General features: G+C 41.2%; 1 protein-coding gene across 2 annotated transcripts in view; it reads right to left on the bottom strand.

Annotated features, from left to right (window-relative positions):
• USP13 (ubiquitin specific peptidase 13) overlaps window positions 1-27,799 on the bottom strand; it is a 263,270-nt gene that overhangs the window by 125,031 nt on the left and 110,440 nt on the right. For both annotated transcript variants that reach the window (XM_069213085.1, XM_069213086.1), the window contains exon 6: window positions 8,591-8,775. In XM_069213085.1, coding sequence (XP_069069186.1) covers window positions 8,591-8,775 — 185 coding nt within the window. The remainder of the gene's footprint in view (window positions 1-8,590; window positions 8,776-27,799) is intronic.

The raw sequence follows: 27,799 nt of genomic DNA, 5'->3' as shown, positions 1-27,799 counted from the left end.
TCTGTTACACTATTTGATGTTGCATCAGAGCAGGGTAACCCTTTTGCAATGGTCATGGTCGAAAGCCTTTTATAGGTTATCTTTTTATTACATAAGAGTGGTCACACAGAAGATGAGATATGGTTCAAGATTTACACATACAATCCAGGCTCCAAATTAGAAACTAAAAAACATAATCTTACTGATGGGTAATATATCGAGTCTTACTCAGATAAGTAGAGAAACTCGCCCTGGTTGTCCTCATTCTCCACTGCTACTTGCTCGCTACCTGGAGCTTTTTGCATACATCATCCATGTGAGAAGATATACAACTGTTACGTTATAAGGGTTATCTAACAAACATATTAGTTTATGCAGATGACATGCGATTTTACAATCAGAAGTGTATATGACAATGACATTTATTGAAACTGAAGCTGTACTCTTTGGTGAAATCATGGGGTACTTTTTAATTAAAAATAACACTCAGAATATATCTAATTCTCTTTGTTGAATGCCAGATCAGTGGAAAGTCGAATCTGTTGGCCAGGGTTATTGATTGGTACAGCTAATGTATGAGGCTCACTAATAGAAGGTTAAAAAGAATATAAATAATTGGGACTCAATACGGGTCGGACTCATTGATCGATGTAGTAACATTGTAAAAATGTCTATTTTACCATAATTTTTATAATTATATTAAGGACTGCAACCCATGTTTTAACAAAAAGCTTTCTAACAGGCTAGCTAGATTCTCTTTTAGTAGCGTTATCTGGGTGTATGTAAGACCAGGATAGCTCTGGAATGTCTTAGATTATCCAAACAGAAGGGTGGCTGGTCGCTCCCCCAATACATTTTGTATAATTTTGTTGCTATGTTTAAATATGTGTGTTTTCTAATAAATAGCACTTTGTGTACCTCCTCATCAGAGACAGGACATCCATCAACTTATAAAATCAGCCTATGGGAAGAAGTGAAAGGGTATTTATTTTGGTTTACTGAACCAAACTACTATTAAAGCACATACCATTCAAGACTGCAAATGAAATCATCCTTTGGGGAATCTGGATATGTCCGTGCCATATTATTAATGTTATTAACAGATATACCTCGCTATGACAATGCACCATTCTGCCAAAGGTTTTTCACAATCTGCTTTGTGGGGCGTGAGTTAAAAACAGAAATAATGCAACTTAAACATCTGTTTTTAATGGCATTATTATTATTTTCTTTAAAGAGAACCAAGACGGGTTTCAGTTAACCAGGTACTGATTTTTTTTTAAACCGGAAAATACGTTTCTTTTTTTACAGGGTGCGTCAAGATAAAGTTAACTTAGCTCAAAATCCTCTGTTGGAAACAGGCTTCAGGGATAACACAAAGGGTAGACTTCAGGCATTTACATTGATTCTCTGAAGTTATTCCTGATAACCTAGTAGCTTAATTGGATGTGGGGGAGGGCTAAATCAAAAGCTGAGGTTAGCGTGGATAAACTACAAGAATCATTATGTTAAGGTTATCAATTATTGTTGTCCGCTAATCTCAAGATTCAGCATCTTAAGATATTCTTCCACGTATCTACACTGCAGAAAGATTATTTAAATAAGACTGAAGTAGCAATTCTGAATGTTGAAGACTTCAAGAGGAGAGGGATGAAATTTTACATGTTTTACAATATTCTTTGCTGTCAAGTTTAAAAAAAATTAAGTTAGAAATTGCACGCCCATGTCCCTAACTCAAGCCAACTTATCATGTTAGGTGTTGGACATCTTGTCTCTACTGACTCACCCGATACAACATTTATTGCCGTTATAGTGCAGAGACTCTGTTGTTCTTAATAGAATATTGCTGTCAAAAATATCGAGAGACAAACATATTGTGATAAAAATATTGTTTACCACAATATCATGTCCTTATACTTATAAGGGGAACAATCAAACTATACACAGAAACCCCCAGACCCATTGCACAGTATCTTCACCCCCATAGACTCCCTCCTGGCCCCAAACAATATGTTTTGTGGGTGCTCTGGGTGGACAGTGGGACACCCACTTATAATGAATTAAGCCTGGGTGATGGACTCCCCGGGACTTCTTCAGGCTAGGGGAATGTGGTCACATGCACACCCTCCTATAGTTAGACTTTGGACCTTGGATATGGGGTCCTCAGGACCCATTTGGCCACGTGCACTCCCCTTTTTTTTTTAATTTAAAAAGGCCCCTGGAGATGGAGTCCATGAGAACAATAGTGGCTTAGGGAGGGTGGTCACACACCCCTCTCCTTTATTAAAAAAGAAGGCCATGGGATATGGGATCCCTGGGGCCTCTAGAGACATGAGGAGGGATGCAGCACACCCGCTCCCTTTAAAAAAAAAAAAAAGTAGGCCACAGAGGATAGAGTCCCAGGGGCCAATAATCACTTTGGGAGGGAGGCTGCATGTCCCCTCACCACAGAAAATAGCTGCCCGCAAGTGGTTGGTCTCCTGTAGCCAACTTCACACAGTGCACAGTCACGGTTGGCTGCCCACGGGGGTTGGACACAGGGCCTGGCCGCAGGCTAGGGCCTTCAGCCAACTCTTGCCACTCACAGCCAAAGTCATTCCGTGGCATGAGGTTGCTTGTCTGCCAGGGACAGGCCCTGCAGTCAACCCTCCTATATGCACAGCCTAGGTGGGGAATTAACTTAACAAATGATAATAAAATATTACTTTACATTAAAGTAAACCCTTAGAAATTCACTGAAAGAAACAATGGTTAAAGTGATGTTATAGTTATGTGAAAATTTCAGTGACAACATAACGTTTTAAAGTAAGAGAACCAATAAAATTAACCAGCTATAGTTATCTCTAGTAACTATAACACATGCCCCAAGGTAACTACAACTCGCGCCCTCACCATCCAATGCTAATTTCCCAACATATTACATCACATTATCTATGACATCATTGATAACATCATTGCGACAGGAGAAATGACATCACTGATGGCAAGACTGCGCCTGGCGGAGACACAAGTTATTGTTATGTTAAGGCACGAGCTATAGTTACTAGAGATAACTTTTGTGAAATTGGGTGTTTTTTTTTTTTGTTTGAACCGTTATGTTGGCATTGAAATTTTCACCTAACTATAACTTCGTGTTGTTGGGTGCAACCCTGGGGTGTTGGCTGCAGGGCATGACAGCAGGCCGTGCGTGGTGGTGGTTTTATTGACGCCCGGTAAATATATATTACTTTATGTTAAAAGAAAATACAAAGTCGCCGAAAAAAACAAAGTTTACGTGGATGTTATAGTCAGGTTCACATTTTAGCCGGACAAAACCATAGCAATTCAGCAGTTATAGTTCTACTTATTGTTAGACTTATCTGAAGAAACAATAACTAGTGCCATTAAGCAACTTCTAGTCACGAGTTATAGTTTCTTAACATAAGTATAACTATAACTGCTGAATTTCTATGGGTTTCTGTGGGTTAAAGGTGAACCTAACCATAACGTCTCTTTGTTTTTTTCCGGGACATATAAATGGTAATAACTAAAACAGGAGTAGGATCGCTAGAAAAACACTTGACAAGGATAACCACGATAGAGAACAAGATGCACTAGAATAATGGTGAGCGTACAACACATTCTGGGCAATTTGCATACACATAGGTTTAGATACCAGAGGCCTTGGACTTGATTCACGAGGGATCGAACACCTGGTACTAAACTAGGAAATATGTACCACAAATGTAGGGTATTTCGGAATTAAGATTGAGCATACTGGTCAAATTAGTGATGCAGATGGAACAAGATTGTCGTTAAATTATAGGCACTCAGCCGGTATCTGGGGAGAATATTTAATTGACCCATAAATATAGTAACTCTGCTGAATATGTAATCAGATGCATCACTAAGTAACACGTAGCAATTGCGACATGTTCATCCATGTAGAAACTCTTACATAGCGGCATAGTGCTTAGTGTGGTATGGAAACAGCAAAGGGGTTTTGTCTATTTTTACTTTGACACTCATTCGAAAGGCAAGGAAACTTACATCTCTAGCCCTGATGGGGTGACAGACATTCATGATAACGCCACAGGTAACACACATTAATTTACACCCAGTAGTATTTTTCATATGAGAAGGCCATATGGTACTGTTATGTGTTTTATTGAATGTGTGTTATATGTGTTATATTACAGCCCTGAAGAAGTCCCATGTGAGAGGACGAAACGCGTTGGCTGTTGCTGTTGTGAATACATGTATTATTGGATAAAGAAAGAGGAAAGCAAAAAAAGAATAAAAGAAGGTTTGCACAACTATAAACTAAAGAATTGGACATTCTATATTATTGGCTGTGGTGCACTACCTTTGTTCTAAATTGTATTTTTTTCCTTTAGTTTTAAAGGAGTACACCTTGGCTGCAGGTGTTGGTTTGAGTGCACATAAGAAGGACTCATTAATAATTCTTTTTCATTTTTTAGGAAATTATTTGGTCAGGTGCGTTGCTTTGTAGCCTGCTGCTTTTCTTTTGATGAATATATATATATATATATATATATATATATATATATATATATATCCATACAAGTTTGACACAAAGTCAAAAACGCGGCACTCACAGGAGACATTGGTGATTAGAAATGAATGCAAGAGTGAGGCGGAAACTGAGAAAATAAGACATCTTGGATTATAGCAAAGAGAATCAACAGATACTGAACATCTTAAATAGAAATTGGCATGTGATTAAAAAGGATGGAGACAATGGATCACAAATTGGTACTCGACCGTTTGTAACATACAGGAGGGTACCATCGCTAAAGGACATGTTATTGAAAAGTCACTTTGAATTACCAGCAGTATCTAACTGGTTAGTAGATGGAAATAAAGGCTTTTTCTGCTGCAACAAGTGTAAAGCATGTAAGATTGGCTGTAATAAGAAGGAGATTACAGACTTTCAGGGTAAAGAAATCCCGATTACAGATAGGATCACATGCAAAACTACATTTGTAGTGTATGTTATAGAATGTCTCTGTGGTTTGAGGTATGTAGGGAGCACCATCTGTCCTCCAAAGAAGCGAATTCTTGAGCATATTAGGGCGGTACAAAATGATGATAGTAATTATGCTATGACTAAACATCTGAAAAATCATGAAAAATCGAATTGGTTATATATGAGGTATTTTGGAATTGCAACAGTAAAAAAACAAGAGAGAGGAGGGGATAGAGTTCAAAAATTGTGGCGTCTAGAATCAAGGTATATCATCAGATTAAAACAAAGATCCCTTATGGGATAAATGGAGACGAGGAACTGTTGTCACATGTAAATATGAAGAATGATAAACTAACTATAACGATATAAATATGGAATTGACTGCACCAGGTGATAAAGTATAGATATACCATGCTGACAATACAGGATATATTGATTCATCAAAAAGAAGAGTGGGTACTAGACCACAACGTTGGATAATGGATTTTATAATAAAATAATAATATAATGTAGATAGAACAGAAGATTGGTGTAGATAAAAGAAACAAATGCAAAATGCAAAGAGAATAAGGATGTATTGATCAGTAGAAATTAACATTATTTGATATACTTTTTTGTGATGACTATAAGTAACAAAAGATTTTTTGTTAAAATGTAAATATTTGTTTTTAATGGTATTTATGTGGTTTTCTTTCTTTTCTGATGTTTGAAATCACAAATTTATATGAAGAGTTCTACATATCCCATAATGCCACATAAAGGCATAAAGGGGGAGAGAGTATGTATAGTCATGAATGGATCACTCATTTACCATGGTTGAAACGCGTTGGTGTTGGGGTTATCAGTTGCAGATTAAAAGGAGTAATTCAAAGAATCCTGTGAGTGCTGCGTTTTTGACTTTGTGTCAAATTTGTGTGGATATAAAATACAGGGAAATGGTCCTTCCCGGACATGGGCACCGACGGAAAGAGCGCGTCTTAAGTGGACTGTTTTGTGGTAATATATATATATCTATATATATATCTATATATATATATATATATATATGCACAACTACTCAAAGAAACTAGTACTGGCATGCTCTGGGACGCTATAGCAACTGGCTTTATTTATGAAACATGGTAAACTTAACGCGTTTCGGCCATCTAACGCAGCCTTTCTCAAAAACCACCCTCTATAGACACACATCTATTCTTATAGCAAGAAGTTTCACATCGATGACGAGCTGCCTAACCCTTCAGCATGGAAAAAATACTCTGGGATGGTGCACAGTAATAGGTCACTATACAATAAGGATTCGTTGCAGTTCCACATTTCAAAACTTAGTGAAATGTTCAAAAGTCAAACCAAAATGTATGAGATTAAATTAAATTATCAAACATAAATCACAAAGTATTAAAACCAAAGCTGCCTCTGGCCTGTCAACGCCAATGGGTAACACACATTAGTTTGACAAAATTGCATATTGTGCACAACACTTTCATATGAACACCAAGAAGCCTATTGAAACCACCTCCATATATCTGCATCTCTCAACACAATTTAACAAACAAGTAAATCACACCCGAGGATAAATGAAGTTAATGAATACATACTTGTGAGACTTGCACACCACTATATCAGAAACCTAAAAACAAATGTACCGTCCTACTGACAAAGTCAGCCTCCGAGAATGCTTTGATGCATGTCCCCTGTCTACAGGTGTACACGCAAATCTTCATTCATATTCAGGCCCCTTGGATCTTGGTATCGAGCATGAGGATGTACCTAAATTCTAATCTTCTCAGCAGCTGTTCTCTGTTTCCGCCTCACACTCTTTTTCGAGAACAAAGTAACTCAGTTCACCCTCTCGTCCATCATAACACTCCTCAAAATGCCGGGCTACAAGATAATTGTGATCGCTGTTTTTAATATGCTAGACTTTTGTTAATACGAATTGGGGTCTCCGTTAGTGGCAAAAACACAAGGGATGTGTTGACTCCTAAAGTAAAAGCCTTACATTTATGGCACTCACTGAATCCAGGGTTGTGTGAAAGCCAAATTCTGTCTTTAGTGATTTCTGGACTACTCACTACAAGGTCTTGTCTCATGGACTTGGCTTTACGGAAAGTCACGAAAGGCTTATCTGGAACCATGTCTCCAATTACAGGATCATTTTTTATCAGATGCCAGATTCTATTCAAAATGGCTCTCAATTGGACATGCTGCAAAACAAACCCAGTAATCATACGCAGTTGTTAACCTTCTGTCTGCTTGGGATCCCTTCTCCCAAACAGGAGTTCCTCCCTGGATATTTTGTTGTCTTTAACCCAAAAAATAAAACACAATATTTTTGACATGATATTCATACTGCACGATATTTTTAATCCAATATTTTGGTCATTCACTGACTGTATTGCAGTGGACTGGCTTAATCCTGACCCCCCTTCAACTTGGCAATGGTGGCCAAGGTATGATGCTTTTTATATCTAGAGACTCCTTTACAAAGAGCAGAAGATCGAGTCGAAAGAATGGTTAAAGCATTTGGGGACCATGTCATGACTGGATTAACTCTAACAATTTGAAAATTAAGATATAATAAGCTTACGATCTGCCATATATTTTTCCTAACCACCAGGATATTACTACTCAATATCTATTTTTCAAATATATGGTTGGGTGGGACAATTGTTCTTTTCTTTTTTTCTACATGAATTTGATGTATGGTTGTAAAGATTAGACACTGTGTGTTACAGGTAATTCTTTGATTTTTTTTGCACTTTGATAATATAAAAATAAAGTGAGAGAAATAATACAGAAAATAAATCTGTAAACCAAATCTGTCCTCAAAGTCATATAGCACAGACAAAATACCTGTATTGTTTCCTGTAAATAAGGAAAGCATTAACAAATGGCAGAAAGGTAATTGGGTTTATGGAGAATGTATAAGGCACACTATTGTGGTCCTGACTGCTTTTATAATGCATTGTTTTCTTAAGTCTACAGCAGTAAACATATTCAAAATGCAGGTTCCTTAAATGTGATTGATGAATGTTAGATATACTATTCCCACTCCAGCCTAAGCAACAGTAGGGAAAGTGTTTGACGTCGGAAGGGTTGGATTTACTATTCCCAATCATATCTAACCAACAGTAAGAAAAGTGAAGGACTTCGGAGGGGTTAGATTTACTATTCACTCTCCAGTCTAAGCAGTAGTTGGAAAAGTGTTGGACTTTGGAGGGGGTTAAATTTACTTGTACACAAAATGAATACAAAAGTAGGGTAAGTCTTGAACTTCTTAAGAATTACATATACCATTGAAAGTCAATAATTTTGTAGAAAACACCGAAAATACCAAACAACATTTGTTTTTAATTATACTTTACCTAAAAATGCAACAATGTAAAATTGGAAACAGAAATATACAAAATAATAAAAAAAATATATAATTAAATTCACTTCCCTCTCTACAACCCCAAAACACCACAAACATTCAAACAAAATATACATTTTTCGTATTGTTTTCTTAAGCCTACAGCAGTACACAAATTTAAAATGTAGCTAGCCTAAATGTGATTGATGACTGGCACCGAGTTAGTATAGTGCAAATGTTTACCACCCCTACTCTCGTACATCTGAAAATAAAATATTGCAAAGACAGACCTGCACCATCCGGCGTGATTGTTCCAAGTTTCACTGCCAGGGGGTACCCCATCTGCTTATGATGTTCCAATGCATGCCCGTTTCCCCCTCGGCCATCAAAGAACCACCTTCCACATAATATCGAACCGTCCGTCAGGTTCAGCCAAAGATTCTCCCGCATTTCACACTTTGCACACTTCCAGCCGCTAAATCCCATGGAAGGACAAAAATAGAAAAAAAACATAAACAGTTGATGAGCTTAAAATCATTGAAGTATATATTATAATTCATCATAAATCAGCGTTAGTGGATCAGAGCCTACATATAAACTCACTGATCCGCCATAAACACTAATTTAAGAACTCTACTTTACAGTGTGAGAGAAATAATGCTCAAAGACTGACATATGCTATGGAAAAGATTCCACAGGACCATTACAGGATGGAGCTCACAAACACACAGTAAACAACCTACAGTATCCTTTTTCATCCTTTGACAGTCTGAGCAGAGGTGATTCTTGTGGTGGTGGGCTGTGGGAGGTGGGGTAGGTTGGAGCTGGGTATGGGATAGAACTCAAAAGAAAATATTGCTAAAAAAATACAAATGTAAGATTCTATCCTGGTCCGACATTTACCAAGATGTGTCGAACATAACTGTGTGTTGACCATTAGCACCGTCTTGCATGAACAGCAAAATATAGTGCGTTACCGTATTTACTAGATGCCCCATTAGTGCCATCTGCCATGCTTGCGCTAAAACGTATTTAGCATTGTGCGGTGGTGCAAAGCCGAGGACGCAGAGGCTTATAGGAGGTTTGTAAACGAAAAATAGCCTCTCTATACACATTCACCCATGTTCAAATTGCATAATGTGTGGAGTTTCACAGCAATTGTAAGTGTTACACTTAGGAAAATCACTAGATTCCCCTTTTGTCCACTGGTTGCCTCTGAGTTTATTTCCCACCAGCATTCCATAGTCAGCCAGCTCACACTTACGCGTGACTTTAGTTGACCAAGCTTTGGGGTAAATTCTAAAGGTGCATTCTGCTTTGTACCTATATATGGTAAATTATTGTGAGGTCGGTGCTCCACTACATTGCACTTGCATTACCTTTCTGTGAATACATTCTTTTGAATGTGAAAGTTGATTGATGCTGCCATTTGCGCCTCTTTGGTTTTTGCAAGCATCTTCGTCAATAGTAAATCTGGGCCCAATTTATTACAAGCAGAGGCAAAGACAAAGCAACTTTTAACACTGACCTTTAATCAGATGCTTACCCCACAACCAATACTACACCTAAGTGTAGCTGCTTTTTTTTGCTTAACACTCGCTCGTCATTCAAACACTGCACTGGTATTAACAAATTTAGAGTAATAGAGGACTATGATTTGACTTTCTTCCTTGGTTATCTGACTTAATACCTGATAAATATAATGTTTTTTGGGCTGACAAGGAGTATGTGAAGGAATGAAGGTTACGTGTCAAAGAAAGGCCTAATTTGATGTGCCCAAGGCCGAAATTGCTGTATGAGAAGTCTATCCAGATAACTATCTTACACCCCCACCTGGCAGCAGTGGGGTGGAGTGGAATGGAGTGGGGTAGGTTCGATTGGACTGAAGTGGAGTGGATTAAATCGAGGTGGAGTGGAGTGGGGTGGATTGGTGTGGGGTAGATTAGAATCACTGGATTTGAGTGGGGTGGATTGGACTATAGTTGACTGGATTAGAGTGGGGCGAATCGGATTGGACTGGATTGGATTAGACTAGACTGGGGTGGAGTGGAGTGGGGTGGGCTAGATGAGTTGGATTGGAATGGGTTGGACTGAACTGGAGTGGGATGGATTGGACTGGGATAGGGTGGGGTGGACTGGTGTAGACTTGAGTAGGATGGACTGGTGTGGAGTGGATTGAAATGGGGTGGGATGGACTGGAGTGGTTGGATTGGAGTGAGCTTGACTGGGGTAGATTGGGGTGTAATAGAGTGGGGTGGATTGGAGTGCGTTGAATTGGATTGAGGGGGGTAGATTAGATGTGGTGGGGTGGGGTGCACTAGAGAGGAGTGGAATGGAATGCGGTGGGACAGATTGGGGTGGGTGGATTGGATTGCAGTGGGGTGGATTGGATTGGAATGAGATGAAATGGATTTGAGTGGGTGGACTGGGTTGGACTTGATTGGGGTGAGTTGGATTGATGTGGGGTGGACTGGACTGGAGTGGGACAGACTGGACTAGAATGGGACAGACTGAACTGGATTGGGGCGGACTGGACTGGAATTGGGTGGATTGGAGTGGTGGTGGGTTGTGGTGGTGGATTGTGGTGGAGTGGGTTGGAATGGATTTGTTTAAGGTGGATTGGAGTAGGGTAGATTGGATTGGGCTGCTTTGGATTGGTGTGGGTGGATTGGAATGGGGTGATTTGTGGTGGACTGGAGTGAGGTGAAATTGAATGGAGTGAGGTGGACTGGATGCAGGAGAGGTGCACTGGATTGGAGTGAGGCAAATTGGAGTTGGGCAGATTGCAGTGGGGAAGACTGGAGTAGTGCAGTTTTTTTTGGATCAGAGTGGAGCAGATTTTTTGAGACTAGAGAAGGCACACTGGAGTGTGGCAGATTGTTTTGGATTGCAGAGGGGCAGATTGGAGTGGGGAAATTGTTTTGGATTGAAGAGGAGCAGGTTGTTTGGATTGGAGTGGGACAGATTGTTTTTGACTGGAGTATGGCAGATTGAAGCGGGCGGGTTCTTTTGGATCAGATTGGGGCAGATTGGAGAGGGGTGAATTGTTTTGAACTGGTGTGGGGCAGACTGTTTTAGACTGGAGTGGGGCCGACTGTTTTAGATTGAACTGGGGCAAATTGTTTTTATTGGAGTGGGACAGATTGTCTTGGACTGGGAGCAGGACAGATGAGGAAGACTGGAGTGGGATCGTTTGGGAGAAATGGAGTGTTGTGAACTGGAGTGGATTGGGGTGAGTGGTTTGGTTTGGGGTGGGATGGATTGGAGTGGGGGTGGGTTTGAGTGCTCTGGGGTCAACTGTATTGAGCCAGGTGGATTGGACTGAGTGGGGTGGATTGATGTGGGGTGGGGTGGGGTGGACTGTCATGGATTGGAGTGGGGCCGACTGGACTGGACTGGATTGGGGTGTACTGCACGATTATGTGTTAAAGCATAATATCAGAAATTACACATAAGAAAGAAACAATGCCGCTTTGCTATATTTAGAATAAGATAAAAGTAATATTTTGAGAACAGCGCCCACCACGAAAAACAAAACAAAACAGGAGTGCAAAGTGAGAAGTTAACTACTGAAAATTATACCTCAATCACGTCAGGAGCAGTGGATGGGCACTGATTAAGTTGAATCAATCAGTACTTGCTCCCTGCTCCACAGACAGGAACGGAAATGATGCTTGGCCTGCAGTGACAAATTATTACGGCCACACAAGACAACACATGAAAAGTGACAGGCAGGCTCTAAGCCCTTTTTAGTTAACAACAGAGTCTCGCAAGCAAGGGGCATGCGCTAGTGCATGTTCTCGCAGGCGTGATCCTAGAAAGAAATAATTTGGGAAATTATCAAAAAAATTATATTATGTTATGAGAAAAACCCTCAAAAAGATAAATTAAATGACATTAAGTTATGAGCAATTATAATTTTAAATATATCTAACCTTTTATGGTTACCTCATTATTATGAAAAAAAAATTACAGCATTTTGGGATGACTAAAGACTTCCTGAGTTGCATGACAGTATTTTCCAGTGCACAACCATGAAGAGCACCTATCATCCAGCAGATAGATTACTTTGTTTGCAAATCACCACAGCAAAATGTAAACATCCACTTCAAGCAAGCAGTAGCTGAAAGGGATGGGAAGGGCAGCCCAAACAAACTAATGGCTATACGGGATGACACAATTCTTTGCGTATAATGATTACAACAAAACATTTCCACTGTGTCAGACCTAAAAAGCAAAAATTATACTTGTTGTCTGCCACAAAAAAAGTTCAAAGTGGAAAATGGGAAAAATTAGATTTTACCTTTCAAGGTTAGTAAAATGATTAATTAGTACAATTCAAGTCTATTTAACTTTACTATGAAAACAGTACTAAAAGTCAGAAAACCTCTAAGCCTTAATGTGAACTTTTTGCAGAAAAATTTAAATCAAGTCACAAGTAGAAGTGGGCAAGGCCAGGCTAACATTCGGTGAGCGAGTCTGGTGAAATAAAAATTCTTGTAGATCAGTTCACTCCACTGATAGTCATTCCAACACTAAGGGCCTTATTACGAGTGTGGCGGTCTGGACCGCCACCAATGCGGCATTCAGCTTACAAGTTTTATGATTCAATCTTTACATGGTTACAACAACAGGTGGGAGAGATAAGTGTGCTGCAGCATTACTTAAGAGTGTTTCTGTAAGGCCCAAGTAACTGGAGTTGACATAGGCAGGATGAAACTGTACTAAGGCAACCACAGAAGGAGTGACACAAATCTTCCACCACACCACTGACTGAACTTGGATCATGCATAAAAGTACAGGAGACAAATCAACCTAAACTCTCAGTCTTGGGATGCAGAACCAGCTCCCATGTACCGTAGCTCAGCGAAGGAGCTTATCACAGAAAACACTTAACTTTTCACAACACAGGACCAGGATGCTCCAACTCCTGAAACAATAGTTTGTCTCAGTGGCGATTTAGCATCACATTAATATCCCCAACACAACAACAGATATAATTTCATATAATCCTGGGGGCAAGAAGGATAACCCCCAGAAATTCAAGGAGAATCAACATAACCTCATCCATTGCAACAGGATACAGAACCACAGTTTGAATACATGTTGAGACCCTGTGTGAGCCACCCCGATCGCCCTGTTTTACACCCATCTCCCACTCTTTGTCAGGTACAAGAAGCCTCGTGTCTATAGTTCTTACCTCTTCATTGTCTTGTAATGGACGTATTGTTTTTTGAGTACACACTGCTGCAGTGTTCAGTTTTGTATGGTGTTTTTAGCAAAAGAAGCATCTGGCTACGACCATTTGTGACTGAATCGCGTTTACTGAGGTCCAAGTCAGTGGTTGTCTTTTCTTTTCTAATCCACCACAATCTTCGCATTTGAAACCATGTCATGGGTTTCCCATGGGAGAACAAAAATCTTACATTTGAAAATTGAAAGGCCCCAGGATTCTCAGAGCAGGTAACAGAAGGGGGCAATAATGGCTGGTTATAGGCCTTCTGATCCAAGATTCCAATACTTCCAATGTTCTTTCTTCTGCTTTAAATTAGACAATTCTATCATATTCTGCTAAGGACCCGTTCTTTGTACGGTAGTGGCAGTAGTGGTGTGTACTGTAGCTAGACTTTAGGGGCCTGATTACGAACCTGACGGTCTCAATGAGGCGGCCATAGCGCCATATTATGACCGCGGCAGTAGTGCCACGATCGGACCGCCAGCACCACCGGATTTCGACATCCCGACAGCCTGGCGGTGTTGGCAGTCCTAATCCCTGGGGATTCCAACTATGTTCTCCACCAGAAATTTCATGGCGGTGCCATCACCATGAAAAGGCTGGTGGACAACGGGTGCAGGCAGGGGCCACCCAGGCCAGCACCGTCGAAATGTTCACTGTCTGCTTTGCAGACAGTGTACATTGACAGGGTGCTGATGCACACTGCACAATACAACGTTGCTGCCGGCTCGATTACAAGCCGGAAACAATGCTGTAGGCCGTTTCCGCTGGGCCAGCAAATGGAAATTGAAGTTTACACCTGCTGATCCAGCAGGACACTCGTAATGGGCCCGGTGGGGAGGCAGCCACAATGGCAGCAACCTAGCCGTCTGGATTTTGGCAGACGGGCTTTGCCGTCCACCGAAATCATAATGACCACCTAAGTCTTGAAATCCAATATAGTTCTATATACTAAAGTAATTCACAAGAATTGTATGTGATTTTCTGAAATTGAAGGGGTATCATCAGTGGCCTAGCGATTGTGGCATGGGGCCTAACACACAAAAAAGGAAAATGTGCCCCTACAGCCTTCTACTGGCTAACAGAAACATAAAATATTGGGATGCAGTGGGGCCCTCAAAACTTTGGATTCCGGTGTCACTGCACCTGCTGCACTATTAATAGCCAGGTCGTGGAACATCACTGCGACAAGGCGAGCAACAACAATAAACGGGGTGTGACTCGCAGGTATGCAGCACTCTGCCAAGGAGAAAAGTGAGTAACTTAAAAACGATGTTCTACTTTCACCATCCTTGGCGCGGTGACAGAGGGACTATCTGTAGGTGTACTCGGAGTGTTGAACAGCTGACGCATCACAGGTTCTTTCTCCCCGCTATTTATACACTCCTTATGGAAACAATATAATTCGAGCCCGGGGCCTTTTCTGTCGTGCCCTATCAAAAAACATGTTTTGTTAATGAGAGGCACCTTGCGTTGCCTCTCGGTTTTATCCCGTTTGCTTAGAATTCCCTTCTGGCACTCCCTCAACGTGGCCTACGGGAAGGGAGCGTGCCTGTGACGTGAAACATGGGAACGTGCCCACTCTGTTTATTGCTTACAATATTAATTAGCCATGTGTTTCCAGACAGAAATAGCCCTGTGGGGCAATCCGGAGTCCATCACGCCCCGAGCTGTGTTTGTGTTTGGGGGCAGAGGCCACGCAGGGCTAGGCCAGGCAGCTGCAGGTGTCACTCACTCCCTCCAGCAGGATTCAGTGTGAGGTAAAAGCCGAAAGGCCTCACTCACGCTGCGCCTCAGCTACTGAAGCAATGTAAGGGGGCCAACGTTGTAAACATACCTGCAAAGATACGCGAAGATGGCAAACTTTGCACTTCCTGAATATTTCAACTCTCCCACGTGGGTGCAAATACTCACCATAAATAGGTTTTACTTGAGAATGTGCCCGAAAAAAAGTAAGTGAGAATTCGATCATGATAAGTGGGGTTGACCATTTGTTTTCCTGGCAAACCCTCAAATCTTACGTCTCCCTTTTATGAAGTTTACAAAAAAACTCGCACACACTTGGACCTATCAACATTAATGTAAAATAAAAAAAACTTCCACGTCATATCCAGACACAGCTTTTCAGGCCACAGAAACAAAATGGAAGCGGAGTATTTTATTTAGGCTGCTTTTCTACCAGCTCATTTGAAGATAGGTAGCTCGTGCAAAGCCCTTTATCTACAGATAAAGCAGAAGGAAAAGAAACACACTGAACACTTTGTAACTTTTATTTGTTACTTCACCAATGTAGTCAGCATCCGTTTTATTGAGGGATAATGCAAAGAACATATCATCATGCTATCTACTGCTGAGCGCTATACCTTCTCTCCAGCCACAGACGTTTTACGACATGGCAAAGTGGGCTCTGACCCATGGCCCCAGCCTTTCAGGGGCCCCCTTGATAGAGGCACAGCTTTTATACAGTGTCTTGCCCTGATGACCTTGATTAATTCTTAAACAGATTGTTTTAAATACCGTTTTCCTTTAATTTATTTTTAATGTGGGTGATGTGTGAGAGTTTATTACAGACATTTACAGAGAAATGTTGTGTTCAGCTTTCACACAACATCCATGCAAAAGTTTCTTTTTAGATCAAAACAGGAGCTCACATAGGCGAAATGGAGGATGACACAGAGATTAAGTGCAGTATTGTTATAAAGTATTTTCTTAGTTACAATATTGAAAACATGTCACTATCCCTGAATATTAGATGTAAACACATTTAGATGTTAGACAAATATGACTGTGCACTGTCAGTAACCTGGCCAAAGAGGGCATTAAAGAGCTGAAACTGTACCATAAATTCAAAGCGGTTCCGAAGAGGGGCCCCAAATATGTTTTGCCCAGGGCAACCAAAATCCTTAAGATGTCCCTGTCTACAGCATCACATTCTTTAACAGGTGAGCTAGAGGGACACTCAAGATATGTGACCAATCCCTTAGGAACCCCACTCGAAGACAGCAGCACCAAGACCCATCAGTACGTCAATGACATGCAAATCTGCTTCATCTATTAACCTAGAATGGCTCAAGGCCAACCCCGCTACCATGAGGGAATGGATCTTAAAAGCTTTTGTAGCAGCAAGTGTCAAGCCTAGTCCAGGAATGTCTGTCTTTCAAAAAACTGGACGGATTCAAATTCAGCTCTCTATGCAAGCTGAATCGTTTAATTTCATGCTTGATGCAACCTCTGTGATAAAGCATTTTTCGGTTATGCTTTAAACGAGGTCAACAAATCTTTTCACCCAACATGAAGTGGTGGAAAAATATGCAATCAAAACTCTTCAAATAGCACAATTTAAAATGACAGTATGACCCATGTGTCCACATAAGGAAAACTCCAGTCTGAAAAAGTTAAGAGTTTTATTACATATTCAGGCTCTAATGTATGTAAATGATTCTCAAAACAATGGTATAAGGACACACAATCACCATGGGTTGACCACAGTGATGAAAATAAACTAACATTTAAAGAACTAAATATTCAACAAATAAAATAGCAAATACCAACAAGATAATCTGATGGATAGAAAACAAGCACTGTTCAGTTCTTTTGAGCATTAAGGCAATTTAAAAGTAATCTAAGATTAGCGAGCTAGGGTAAGGGAAATCCCTACAGATTAGCAAGTCACAAGTTAACATGTGCTGGGCTAAAACACAAGAACAAAAGGTAAAAAGAGCAAGCATTTGCAATGCAATGGGTCTCGCATTTGCTCAAGTTAGAGCTATTTGTATTGTAAATTACTAACTGGACTTTTCTTGCCACCCAAACTAAAATAAAAATAAAAACAGTTTCACATAAGAGAGCTGATTCAATACGCCGCCGTGACAGAGACACACAAAAAAGAAAAAGCACTCGACTTCTGCCAAGCGAGATCGCGCTGCGAAAAAAGAGAAAAAGTAGTCCACAAACCGGACGGAAAACAGCGAGCCTTGTATGTTTTCAGTACTTGGTCGCTGAGCTCGAGGAGGGCTAACCACCGGAAAAGGCATGACGTATGCATGCCTTCCTCTAATGAAAGCAAGCAGATTTCAAAAGGCAAGCCCACGAACCAATGAAAGACACTGGCGTGACATGGGCGTGGCTCCGAGCCCTTTTCTATCTACTATAGCGTCTCGCAAGCAATACGCATGCACTAGTGCATGCTATCGCAGGCTCGACCCTATTAAAGGACAAAAAGAATTTGGAAAAGTGAGATCTGGGGGGAAAGGTGACTAACCAGAGCTGGCAAAAAGTAAGTAAAAAGGAAAGGGGTCAGCATTTGATAAGCTTTGTCAAGAGTCTTCTTCTCGGGGTCAGGGGAAAAATTTCTAAGTCTCAGCCAAGCACTGTAAAAGGATGAGGGCAGAGAGGTCTGTACTTCTCAGAGTCCAAACAGAGAGAGGTGTGGCAAGAGGGGCAAGCAGAGTGCTTAAGTGGGATATGAAGAAGACTCCCAGGGCAAGAGCGGTGAGCAGAATGCTGCTGACCCAGCAGGGGAATGGTAAATTAAAGTACAAAGGGCAAGACGATTCAGTCAGCCGTCACTCCACAAGACTTGGAAGGCATAACTGTCCAATCAAAGTCCATCATGTGACATGGAAAGAATACCATTATCAACATGTGAAAAGCATCCATCTTAGCTCATCTGTATGGGTTGAAACAAATGTATACAGTGCACTTCCACAGTTCCTCAATGTACTGGCTCAAGGTTACTTTCTTAGGTTCACTATGCGTAAAACAATAGGACATTTATTTTCAAGCTGCCATTTCATGGGAGCGAAGTCTGAAAATAATGATGCGTTAGCAAGAATGACTAAACATTTGTCTACCCAGACAGGAAACAGGGCTTTGCAGGCATCACTTAGGCTAAGTAAAGTAAATTAAAATGGCACATTCATTTATGTCAAGCAAGACACACATACCATTCAAAATATGAATTCATCATTAATATGCTGTGTCAGTGTTCACATTACAGTAGATTAAAAACAAAATAATTATGTTGATACATTCCATTAGATATAATGCAGAACTACATTTTTGACATTTGGATATAACATTTAAAACATTTCTTTTCAGAAAATCATTATTTTTCTAGTACAAACTAATAATTAATAAGACAGAGAAACATATTGTATTGAATTAATTGATTATAAATGAAGTTTTGGGGCTATACCACACCACTATGTGTCTCTATTCTACAGTGAATGCACATTAATATAGGCTTTCAGTGCACCACTTTGCAATTAATCTATTAATGTTTTAAATAACAAAATGCAAAGTCTGTCACTTATAGATGATTACATCAAAAGTAGCACTAACATTCCTGCTACATCATTTACAAGACACCTATTGCCAGGAAAGCATCATGCTCCCACTGTCACTCCTCCTATTCAGAAAGGATGAGATAAGCCTATGATTGAAGGAGAACAAATTGGCCTTTGCTTAGAATCTACTGTGTTGTAAGTACTTCAACATATATTAAGGTGGTGGTCGTGGTGGTCTGGGAGCATTAATGAGTCTGACATGGCAAAAGATAACAATTTACCTATAGGTAACATCTCGGTCACTTCTCAGTCACCACCAGTTATGCCAACCTCAAGCGGTCAGAGGCCAAACCCCTCTCAAGCCTTGCTACTGCACAACACTCCTACAGTCTCCACCGCAGTGCGGCATGGTCTCACACACTCATTGCTGATGCTTTCTGTGATCTGAATATCTTCTTAATTATGTATCGGCCACGCTGGTCAAGAAGCATAAAGTGTGTAGTGCACCCTTACAACCTCTACCACAAGCACCACATTCATAGCAGTAATCACTCAAAACTGAAACAAAAATTAGGTATTTACTTAAATATTTGAATAGTTGATAAATACTTCTCATGACCTACTTCACTTTGAAAATGTGACTGAAAAGTGCTCCCTTTAAAATAAGGAACACACCAAACAAATAAGTTTTGAAAATATGCATATAAAGGGGAAATTCATATTACACCACAAGATACATGTGTATATCAGACCATGTAAATATTGCTGATTCTATGTGCATATGGGTGTGTGTGTGTGTAAGAGGGTTTATGTCTGCCACAAAACATTAGTGTCACATGTATAAATGTATGTATAAGGTGAATATATGTATGTAAAAGTTAATTACAGTTTTATTAGAAAAAAATCTACTCTCTTCAACCTTTGGCAAATTCCTCTTTTTTGACTCATCCCAAACCTTTCTGACTATTATAAATTTCCAAATACCCTTTTCAAACTTCACCCAACTTTTAGCAAATTCACCCAACTTTGTTTTTTAAAATCAAATTTTATTGGTTGCATTCCCATCTATCATTGTTTTGTCCAATATCCCTCTACAGACAGAGACTAGTCACATGCATATCAGACTTGATCCTGCACCAATCAAAACAGTACAGCCCAAACTACCAGGCCAGTTGTCGTCTAAATGTGAACAGGAGTAACCCCCAGATTGGTTGGCCTTGATGGGCTCCATGTGCTGCCCGTATCTTCAGTTCTAAGGCACGCGGTTCTGAGCATGAGGTCCACATCTGTTGAATTTACATTGCATTTAGGGCATCTTTTTAAGTAAAGCAAAAACAAGAGATGAGTGAAATGCTTTTGTTAACCTGAGTCCCTGTTATTGCTCTTGCAGTATTCTAGTCCGTTTTTTCTAACTACAACACCACTTCGTACACTGCCTGCCAGCTCCAAACTGTGGAATGATTAGAAGATGAGGATTTCAATGAAAGCTAATACGTCTGTGATTGGATGAAGAGGGCATTCACCTCCCATAAAGTAACTATACAATATCTACCAAAACAATATCCTTTATACAACTTCATACATACCATATTTCCCATACAATAATGCTAATTATAGTTAACAATGAGGCAACAGATTTCATTTTTTGTTTGTTTTGTGAATAAAGTATCTTACTAAAGGGTGCGTGTTTCAGTGTATACCTTGGTGGGAGAGTTAAAAAGCAAACTCGTCTATATATCAAATGTATTAGACTTTTGGTATGGCAACAAAGGGCAATCTAATTTCACACATCGGCTTGAAAATTTCTAGGGACGGCAGAATCAGGAACTTCCTCTGGGAGCTGGGAATGGATCTAAAATCAAGGAATACACATGAAGGTTGGGAAATTGAGGGAAAAGTGATCACAAATTGCTGTCTGAAAACACACATGAATGTCCCTCTCCTGAGCAAAAGCTTAATCTAGGAATCATAAAAATTATTTTTTCCCATCTTGCCTATCTGATACCTGTGTTCTAGCTTCTAAAATGTACGTGAAGACCCATTACTCCACTCCATTCAGAGAAGCGCTCTGTTTGATAGACAGTGTGGCAAAAACAAAACAGCTGCAAAAAATTGTAAGTCCTGAAAGTGTCTCTTATTGGTTTGAATGTAATCTTCTGAAAAATATTTTGACTTGCATAAGTGTGATTTCCACCACATTGCTTCCTGCTGGCTGAACACTACACTTTGCAGGAATTACAGGACATGGTAAATTATGAGACAGAGAATACTTTATTGGTGTTAGAAAGCAGGTTACTGGTTGGCAGAGGTATGCATCCCGTCCAAGTAAGAACCACAATCCTAGTTAGTGTAAGTTACAAACACATCCTAAATTAACCTGTGCTCACCCTCAGGTAGCTTGGAATAAAGTAGTGAGGTTTAACTTAATAGGCCATGTGTAAAGGATTTGTGCAACACATCAAACAGTAAACAGTGAAAACACCAAACAAAATGATTCCACACCAAGTTAGAAACATAGTTTTTATTTTAATAAATAAAACAATACCAGAATGAGAAAAATTAAATAAGTAGAAGTCATTATATTAATTTTTAAAGAGTAAATATAAAAATAGCACTTAGAAGCAATATGTGCCTATTTAGGATATCTGGTCGTGCTGGACTGGGACAAAGTCAAACATTCAGGCCAACTGCAATGGAGGGCGGGCCGGATACTGTGACCCCGCAAGTACCACTGAGCAAAAGTACCTTGATACTTGTTGCAACAGCAACGATGCAGGGTGCAGCTGAGGGAAGCGTAGGTGTCAATCCGGCAGTCGAGATGATGCGTCAATTTTCCCCATGCAACAATGGTGATGCGCCGGTTCCAAAGATGATGTGCTGGTTCCAAGATGCAGAGGTTCAGAAGCTGATGCGTCTGGTTCCTCCATAAAGTTGAGTGGATGCGTTGATCATCTCCCAGCAGTGGTGGCAATACAGTTGTTCCGATGCGGCGGTTTCTATGATGATGCGCTGGTTCAGAGTGCAATGCAGCGGTCCTGTTCACGCAACAGCTGTGATGTGTCGATTGTACTCTTGCAGCAGAGGATGTGTTGGTCCTGCTGGGGTAAGCACCTGTGTCCACTTCGAATGGGCCAGTTACAGGAGCAGGGTGGAGGACTTTTCTGTCTCTGAGTCTTCAAATGAGGAGGTTAGTCAGCTAGCCCTTGGTGTCACTCTGGGTTTACTGATGGAGGTCTAGTCTTTACCCAGTCAGAGAGTAGAAGGCAGCAGGGCAACAAAGCAAGGAAGGAGCCTTCCAGAGTGGCAGTCCTTAAGCACAGCAGTTCTTCTTCCAGGCAGAGTGATTTTAGGTCCAGACATGTACTGTGTTAGTAGGGTCAGAGGTCCAGTACTTATACCCTGGTGTGCCTTTGAAGTTGGAGTGACTTCAAAGAAGGGTCTTTGAAGTGCAGAGAGGTTCTTCCTACCCTGGCTCCAGACTCACTTCAGTGGAAGGTTGGCAGCCTTGTGTGTGGACAGGGCACAACCTATTAAGCTCCTCCTGCCAATCCTCCCAGATAGATCCATCAAGTCGAACTCAACATTCCTTTGTGTGTGTGGCTGTCTAGAGGGAATACACACTATCACCCAGCCCAGCCAGTGATCAGAGACAGGCACCAGGAAAATACCTTTCTATAATAGCCATTTCCGAAATAGTAACAACAAATCCAACTTTACCATTAAAGAGAAATTATCACTACCATTCCTTAGGTACTAAACATGACCGATCTACCGTCTGTCTATTAGGAATTACAGCTTATTAAATGTACTAAGGAAACCCTAATGTCAACGTATGAGAGGGGTAGGCCTCTCAGTGACATGTAAACCTTAAAAAAACATGCCCTACTTTTTAGTTACATAGAATGCTGCCCTATGGGCGACCTAGGGCCTACCTTAGGGGTGACATATGTAATTAAAGGGGAGCTTAAGGTTTGGCATGAGGTTTTACGTGCCAAGCTAACATGGCAGATGAAATTGCACACACAGGCTCTGCAATAACAGGCCTGAGACATGTTTAAGGGATATTTGAGTGGGTATCACAAGCAGTACTGCAGTCCCACTAGTAACATTAAATTTACAGGTCCTAGGCATGTGTAGTGCACTTTACTATGGACATATGAGTTATTTAAATATGTCAACTATGGCTGTACCAACCAAACCATGTTTAGGGGAAGCAGCACGTCCACTTTAGCACTGGTCAGCAGTGATAAGGTGCTCAGAGTGCTAAGACCAACAAAAAGAAATCAGAAAAATATGAGGCAAGTGGTAGACAAAACGTTTGGGGAAGACCACCCTAATTCTGTCAGGTCTAACAATTGGTAACTACAATTAAGGAGGAAATAATTTGAACACTCATTTTGGAAGCATACACTTTCTTTAAACATGTAATACCTACACTAATTTTGAACTATCGGACAAATCCAGTTCATTTAGTCCTAAAGCTCACAATAACATTGACATTGGAGGCCCCATAGAAGATCTTTCTTCTCACCTGATGATGTTTCTCCTGAGGATCTAAAGGTGTCTTTTTACAGCCTATCACAAAAAAAGCCTTTTGAAATGAGTGTCAGATCAAGAATCCACAAACAAATGTACAGAAAGAAATTAGCTTGAGAGCTTCTGGCATACAATGTTCCTTTAAAACATTTGGAGTTATTCTCCAGCCGTCCCTTGAAACATTTTTCAGTCTTTAAAAAGACATGCACTGAAGCAGTAACAGGGCTTGAGGGACTGACTTAAATTCTTACGGTCAAGTGCCATATTTAACCAGTACACTTCAACTAGTGAGCCTAATGATGATTTGACTGCCAGCAAGTTTTAGAGTGCACAATGCCCTTATAATAGTGACATGTATCTGTATGTATTTTACATATATATATATATGTCACATTCGTGGAAATATATGTGGCCCAATAATACAGGCTATTTGGAGCAAGTGTACAAATAAGCCTACATCGTCAGTAAAGAATAAAAATCAAATTCCATATTAAACAATTTGGTATCGGACTTGAGAAAGCAAAACTTTCTGCAGTAGTGTAACACAAGCCCTCGCAGCCCCCGTGGTGCAGAGGGGTGGGGTGAGCTCCAGGTGGCCACCTCAGCACAGTACCCTAGCCTGACAGCTCCTGAGATCGGAATGAGGCCCCCTCCTCCATGTACCGTGCAAGGGAGATGGGGGGAGGTCTCCAATGTTTCGCTACGCCACCTGCTTACTTTCTCACAAAATATTACAATGCTTAAAAATAGAGAATATCTCTACCACTAGCGAGACCTGATCTGGGAGGATGCAGCTCGGTTGCGTGGATAACCCATTGTATTCTGGTTCTGGTTAAATATCTTAGTTTATTACTGGCACACAAGACAAAACAGCACAACATAAACCACATATGAAGGTAAGCAAATGTTGTATGCTGTTTACTGTTGTTGATGGGGGGTATCGGAATGATGACTTCCTTAAGTCTTTTCCTGTCCGTAGGTTACAGCCCATCCCCACACTTAAAAACAATAATAACAGCATATTACACGCTGCACATCTGCATATATAGAGTTGGCGGTAGCAACTGTGAGGTGAAGATATGCTTCACTTTCCAATAAAAAGGTGATTTTTGCTTTGTGTACTGTTTGATTAATCTGCATAACACGTTCAAAAGAAACAGCAAAACCGGCTTCGTTTTGGCATATCACGTTTTGTAGATATCCTCGAAATGGAGGGAAAGAGGGTTCCAATAAAGAGTGCTTCCCATTTTAACTCCCACGAAAAACTTTGCCATCTGCTACTACAAAGACCCTCAACATGTAACAAAAGTAGATTGGATTTAAACCTGAAATCTATCCAAAGGCAGATTTGTTTGGTATAACTCCATGGACGTCATTCACCAAAATGGCAGGGGTAGCGGATGTGACATCACACGTCCTTTGACCTCCACTATCACTCACACACACACACACACTGTCTCACATAAACACACCCTCACCCACAAGCACGCACACAACGTACATTTAAAAGCATATTTGTACTTACTTCAGGTGTCATGGACTAGCATTTTCCAGCTAATTGTACCCCACTTTTGTTACTCAAATAGTGAATAATATGCTTTTATTCACTATTAGTGCAATCATAATTGAGTGAAAACAAAGAGGGTGGAGCCCCCGCCGGTGTGCTGTGCTCCTGGCACTGATTTGACACCTCCGAGGCCAGGGGTCGCAAAGGCAGCGCCATAGTTCTTTTTTAACTAGCATTACAAAATGTTCAAAATCTTCACAAGGTTGAGTAATAGAGATAGCTTACCCATCAGGTTTATCAGCTGGTAAAAACGGGGTGTCACTACTAGGGATCCCAGCTGATTCCTGTGGTTTCTTACTAATCAGCCACAGTACGGATAATGACAACACAGTTTCAACGTGATACAATTTAAATGCAATGTTTATTGGAAAGAAACCATATTTATAGTTACAGATGCCATCAAAGTTGTAACTTAACTCTGAAAGCTGTTCATATAAATATAGAATGCTGTTGTCGGTATAGTCAGGTTTAAAACACTGCAGTTCAGGGAGGCCAGACAGCCTTTCAGCTGATCACCAGGGTCATTAGTGCAGCCAAGGAAAAGAAGAACCCATTTCAAACATGTGGTCATCCCTCTGCCTCCCATCACACAAGCAAAAGATATTCCAATTCTTCAAACTCCCAAGTGCCATCAACAAGATCTTTGTTTGAAACTGTGCTCCAATTCTTTAAAATATATTCAGAGTAGGAGTTGACTCCACCCAGAGCAGTATTACTCTGTCACCTCACTCTGTTGGCTGTGAGTTGTTTAAGTCGGCCTTCCATGGAGAGCTTGCATTGCAATGTGTTGGACTTTTGGCCATACGCAGGGTCATCCCTAGTCTTTTTGCCTCCTTCCTCCTCGTTTTTCTGACCTTTCGCTGTTGGCTCTAGGACTCTGAGCACTTTATCACTGCTGACCAGTGCTAAAGTGCAGGTGCTCTCCCATCTAAAGTTGGTATGATTGGCTTATACCTAGTTGGCATATTTAATTTACCTATAAGTCCCTTGTACAGTGGTATCTCTATACCCAGGGCCTGTAAATTAAATACTACTAGTGGGCCTGCAGCGCTGCTTGCGCCACCCACTGAAGTAGACGTTCAAACCTGTCTCAGGCCTGCTAGCGCAGGGCCTGTGAGCGCAGTTTTCTGCCACAGGGACCTGGCATCTAAATTTACTTGCCAGGCCCAGAACTCCCCTTTTACTACATGTAAGTCACCCCTAAAGTACGCCCTAGCTAGCCCTATGGGCAGGGTGCCATGTATGTAGAAAGGCAGGACATGTGCCATATTGCATGGCCTGTACTGGTAGTGACAAACAGCCTAACTTGGTGCCTCACTGCTGTGAGTGCTGCCTTCTCATAGGATTGCATTAGAAATGCCATGCCTTATGTGTAAGGGGTATTGTCTGATTTATGAGGGGTAGCGTAGGCGTGTTTGGTATGGTTGTGATGGTGATAATAAATACTGCTTACTGGTGTGGGTGTATTTTTTATTACTATCACAGAAATGCCACTTCTAGAAAGTGCGCATTTATCTGTGCTTATAATTCTGGTGTTTTGCAGCTTGACTCCAATCCACGTCTGGGCAGAGTGACAGTTGGGACTTTGTGCATACTTTTCAGACAGCCTGTACACAGGGAGGGTGGAGGTGTCACTGAGGTGCATTTGCATACTGAATAGTCTTCCTGGGCTGAGAGAAGGGAGAGGCGGGGCACACCTACATTTGTAAAGGCTGTGCCCTGGCCTCACACAATAGGGTCGTTAACCCCCCACTGATGTTTGGAGCCTGTGCTGAAAGGAGAGAGGGGGCACTCCCAGAACCAGTTGTAACTGGCTGGAACCTCCTCTCCCTACCATTGTAAAACCCTGTAAGAACTGACTATAAGTACAGGGGAATTTTCCCCACAATTTGAACATTCTTGGAACTTGAAACTGGACACAGAACTCTGATGAATGGACTCACCAGGAAACCGCCATGGACTGCTGCTGCTGTGCTGACCTGTGACCTGCCTGGTCACTAGGAGGAACTGCCACCATCTGCACCCCTTGTGCTGGCCTGTAGCTGGGCCCACCAGCCCTGTGCTCCTTCTCGTTTAGTTGTTCCCAGGGGCAGGGTGCTGTGGCCCCTGACCCCTGCAACGATCTTTTACATCTTTGCCAGGAGGGAGCGCGAGGCGCCCCCCTCCCCTTTAAAGGATTTCCCTGACTTGGGCCCCCCCTTGGAGAGGGCCGGTGGAGGCCCGGGGGGCCCCCCAGTGATCACGGGTCCCAGAAGGGGCCCGTCAAAAATTCAGAGAGGGTGCGTGCCGCCCCTCTCGGTCTGCCATGTTGAGGGAGGCCCCCGTTTTTGCGCAGAGGAGCGCCGGGGGCCCCATTAGTTGTTTTAGGCACTGGAAGTGCCTCCCCATCAAGACAGGTACTTTTAAATGGACCAATATGTTCCTAATCTAAAGTTCTTTCTACAGACTTTGCTATTATGATATATTGCCTACCTGTTCTATGATGCTTTTACATATGTGTGCACATGTTCCTTTTATGGGCGTGACTTGCTAATATGTTTCTCTAACTTGCCATAGGTTTTCTAATGTTCCTACTATGGGCGTTTTATGATATTCTTATGACAAGTGTTCTAATGTGATTACGTGTTTTCTGACTACTGCTTATGTTGCAGAATACTGAGTAACCTGTGTGTTATGTGTGACTACTGCTAGTTTGCAGAGTAACTAATGTGTAACGTTCTGACAACTGCTAAGGTAGCAGGATAGTACTATTATGTGATGTTGGTCTGATAATTACGTTGTGTACAATACAGTATATTTTCATATAATCTGGTGTTGTGTTTCCTTTGTGGTGGGGATATTGCGTCACAGGTGTGTGTGTGTTGTGCAAACG

The sequence above is a fragment of the Pleurodeles waltl genome, chromosome 11, assembly GCF_031143425.1.
Source record: "Pleurodeles waltl isolate 20211129_DDA chromosome 11, aPleWal1.hap1.20221129, whole genome shotgun sequence".
Classification (NCBI taxonomy): domain Eukaryota; kingdom Metazoa; phylum Chordata; class Amphibia; order Caudata; family Salamandridae; genus Pleurodeles; species Pleurodeles waltl.
This window is presented reverse-complemented; position numbering and strand designations above follow the sequence as displayed.